Source organism: Mytilus galloprovincialis, chromosome 8 (assembly GCF_965363235.1).
Source record: "Mytilus galloprovincialis chromosome 8, xbMytGall1.hap1.1, whole genome shotgun sequence".
Classification (NCBI taxonomy): Eukaryota; Metazoa; Mollusca; class Bivalvia; order Mytilida; family Mytilidae; genus Mytilus; species Mytilus galloprovincialis.
Window position 1 is genome coordinate 96228968 of NC_134845.1, and position 3901 is coordinate 96232868.

At 35.6% G+C, this 3901-nt stretch overlaps 1 protein-coding gene across 1 annotated transcript; it reads left to right on the forward strand.

The window, feature by feature from the left end:
- Window positions 1-555: 555 nt before the first annotated feature.
- Window positions 556-3521, forward strand: LOC143042887 (polyubiquitin-C). Its single transcript, XM_076215386.1, has 2 exons — window positions 556-694; window positions 1355-3521. Exon 2 carries the CDS (start codon window positions 1355-1357, stop codon window positions 3410-3412), a length of 2058 nt encoding a protein of 685 aa, XP_076071501.1. The 5' UTR covers window positions 556-694; the 3' UTR covers window positions 3413-3521.
- The last annotated feature ends 380 nt before the right edge of the window (window positions 3522-3901 follow it).

Genomic DNA, 3901 nt, shown 5'->3' on the forward strand with positions numbered 1-3901 from the left:
AGGAGGGGTCCTGATCCCGAAATCCCGGGCTTGAAAATTAAAACGAAATCCCGAAATCCCGGGCTTAAAAACACAAAATCCCGAGGTCCTGAAATTCGCAAAAAAGAATTCCTGGATCCCGAAAGGGTCAATCCCGAAATCCCGAGCTTAAAAACACCCGATCCCGGAGTCCCGATAAACTTAAGGTCCTATCCCCCGGCCTCTACTATCATCCTAGACTAATTTATTAAATGTTTCACGTAAACAATAATATCATGTTCAAGAATACATAAAATTTATAATAAAGACTACACAAGAGATCATAAGAGGATAATGTATATATCAAAATTTATGTCCCAGTTTTTAACTGTACAGTATTTATTTATTGAAACGTCTAAAAATAGAACTCTTGCTATCTACATTTATTTTGATAGATTATCTTTGTTTATTCGTTTACGGTGAACAAACTAATGTACGTTTCACAACAGTATCTACGTCCTTTCTCGAACTTTCCTATAATTAGCGTGTATTTAGTATACATGTACACGTAGACATCACATGTATCACAAATCTGAAAATAACTATGACAACATCACGTGACAGGACTTGTATAAATAATTCTGACCTGCGCAAAAACCATTAGTATACAGCGCAAACAGATTGTTAAACAGTCCGAATAACTTATATTATTGAAAAGAATCACAAAGCATTAAAGGTAAGTCTTTAATTAAGGCAGTAAAATGAAGAAATATCAACTACAGATCTTTATATTCAAGTTATATTCTATTATTGATGTGCAAGTGCGTTTAGTTTTACATTTTATCCATTTCTTTGTTGACAAAGGCTTGTCGCCATCTTGAAAATTTTCTTCTAATAATTTCTCTTTCGATTTATTTTGTAATCTACGCTACAGTTTGAATTATGGCAATTAAAATATTGATATCATTATCTATTTGGTCGACTTTTTTTCTAAAATGTTTGTAGGGAAAGGTTATGATAAAAAAAATAGAAAAAGGGGGATGTTTTTTTTGTTTTTTGTTATTTAAAATTGAAATGCTGGTTGTGAGACAGAAACGTTAGATATCTTTTTAAAGAGGGGTTTAAGTAATAAATATACTGAAAAAATATTCAAAACATAATTTAAATGAGATCATGTGATGAAACTTAACACAAACAGTAGTCGGTACACCGTCAAGCGTAATGTATTTGCTTTTTTCATGGACATGATTATAAGTAGAAGGAAGTTTTCAAGTTTCACTGTCCTTGTTTTGTGAAAACTTAAGTTTACAAGATAACAGGAAGTAAAACCAAAATTTTTTGATTAACAGGTGATAAAAATTATGTTCAGCAATAAAAATGGGTATTTCTTTTTCAGATGCAGATTTTCGTCAAAACTCTGACAGGAAAGACCATTACCCTTGAAGTTGAGCCTTCAGACACTATTGAAAATGTAAAGGCTAAAATCCAGGACAAAGAAGGAATTCCCCCAGATCAACAGCGTCTCATCTTTGCCGGTAAACAGCTTGAAGATGGCCGTACATTGTCTGATTACAATATTCAGAAAGAATCAACTCTTCACTTGGTATTGAGATTAAGGGGAGGTATGCAGATTTTTGTCAAAACATTGACAGGCAAAACTATTACACTAGAAGTTGAGCCTTCAGACACTATTGAAAATGTAAAGGCTAAAATCCAGGACAAAGAAGGAATTCCCCCAGATCAACAGCGTCTCATCTTTGCCGGTAAACAGCTAGAAGATGGCCGTACATTGTCCGATTACAATATTCAGAAAGAGTCCACACTTCATTTGGTATTGAGATTGAGAGGAGGTATGCAGATTTTCGTCAAAACATTGACAGGCAAAACTATTACACTAGAAGTTGAGCCTTCAGACACTATTGAAAATGTAAAGGCTAAAATCCAGGACAAAGAAGGAATTCCCCCAGATCAACAGCGTCTCATCTTTGCCGGTAAACAGCTAGAAGATGGCCGTACATTGTCCGATTACAATATTCAGAAAGAGTCCACACTTCATTTGGTATTGAGATTGAGAGGAGGTATGCAGATTTTCGTCAAAACATTAACAGGCAAAACTATTACACTTGAAGTTGAGCCTTCAGACACTATTGAAAATGTGAAGGCTAAAATCCAGGACAAAGAAGGAATTCCCCCAGATCAACAGCGTCTCATCTTTGCCGGTAAACAACTAGAAGATGGCCGTACATTGTCCGATTACAATATTCAGAAAGAGTCAACACTTCATTTGGTATTGAGATTGAGAGGAGGTATGCAGATTTTCGTCAAAACATTGACGGGCAAAACTATTACGCTAGAAGTTGAGCCTTCAGACACTATTGAAAATGTGAAGGCTAAAATCCAGGACAAAGAAGGAATTCCTCCAGATCAACAGCGTCTCATCTTTGCTGGTAAACAACTAGAAGATGGCCGTACATTGTCCGATTACAATATTCAGAAAGAGTCAACACTTCATTTGGTATTGAGATTGAGAGGAGGTATGCAGATTTTCGTCAAAACATTGACAGGCAAAACTATAACTCTTGAAGTTGAGCCTTCAGACACTATTGAAAACGTAAAGGCTAAAATCCAGGACAAAGAAGGAATTCCCCCAGATCAACAGCGTCTCATCTTTGCCGGTAAACAGCTAGAAGATGGCCGTACATTGTCCGATTACAATATTCAGAAAGAGTCCACACTTCATTTGGTATTGAGATTGAGAGGAGGTATGCAGATTTTCGTCAAAACATTGACAGGCAAAACTATTACGCTAGAAGTTGAGCCTTCAGACACTATTGAAAATGTGAAGGCTAAAATCCAGGACAAAGAAGGAATTCCCCCAGATCAACAGCGTCTCATCTTTGCTGGTAAACAACTAGAAGATGGCCGTACATTGTCCGATTACAATATTCAGAAAGAGTCAACACTTCATTTGGTATTGAGATTGAGAGGAGGTATGCAGATTTTCGTCAAAACATTGACAGGCAAAACTATTACTCTTGAAGTTGAGCCTTCAGACACTATTGAAAATGTAAAGGCTAAAATCCAGGACAAAGAAGGAATTCCTCCAGATCAACAGCGTCTCATCTTTGCTGGTAAACAACTAGAAGATGGCCGTACATTGTCCGATTACAATATTCAGAAAGAGTCCACACTTCATTTGGTATTGAGATTGAGAGGAGGTATGCAGATTTTCGTTAAAACATTGACAGGCAAAACTATTACACTAGAAGTTGAGCCTTCAGACACTATTGAAAATGTAAAGGCTAAAATCCAGGACAAAGAAGGAATTCCCCCAGATCAACAGCGTCTCATTTTTGCCGGTAAACAACTAGAAGACGGCCGTACATTATCCGATTACAATATTCAGAAAGAATCAACTCTTCATTTGGTTTTGCGTCTCCGTGGAGGACAATAAATTTTTCGAGAACATTTTAGTCTGGTACTTTTGCAAAGTGACTTTAAAGCTGTTCATTTTATCTTTTAAAATTGTGCAAGCATTGCAATAAATTTATTATGTTCATGTTGATCAACTTAATTCTTTTTTTAAAACCATTTATGAAGAAGTCTTGTCGTCTTTGAATAGTTCAGTTGTACTTTTTCAATGTTTATAACAAAGGTTTTATCAGGGCATGAGGCATCTGAATTGGTAGTAGTAGGGTTACTTCAATGAAACAACAAGCTGACCAGTTAATACATGCATGTTTAAATACGGTATGTGTTTGGGTCAGATAAAAAGAGATCGACTGATGGCAATTCAAGTATAAAAGATATGCAGAACATAAGCATTGGTATTCTATATTTCAACTAGTAATTTGTAGCTTTACCTTCAGCCATATTCATTGTGTTGATATATTTTTTTTTAATTTCATTTAACACTACATCAAATTTACAAAGTGATCTCAAT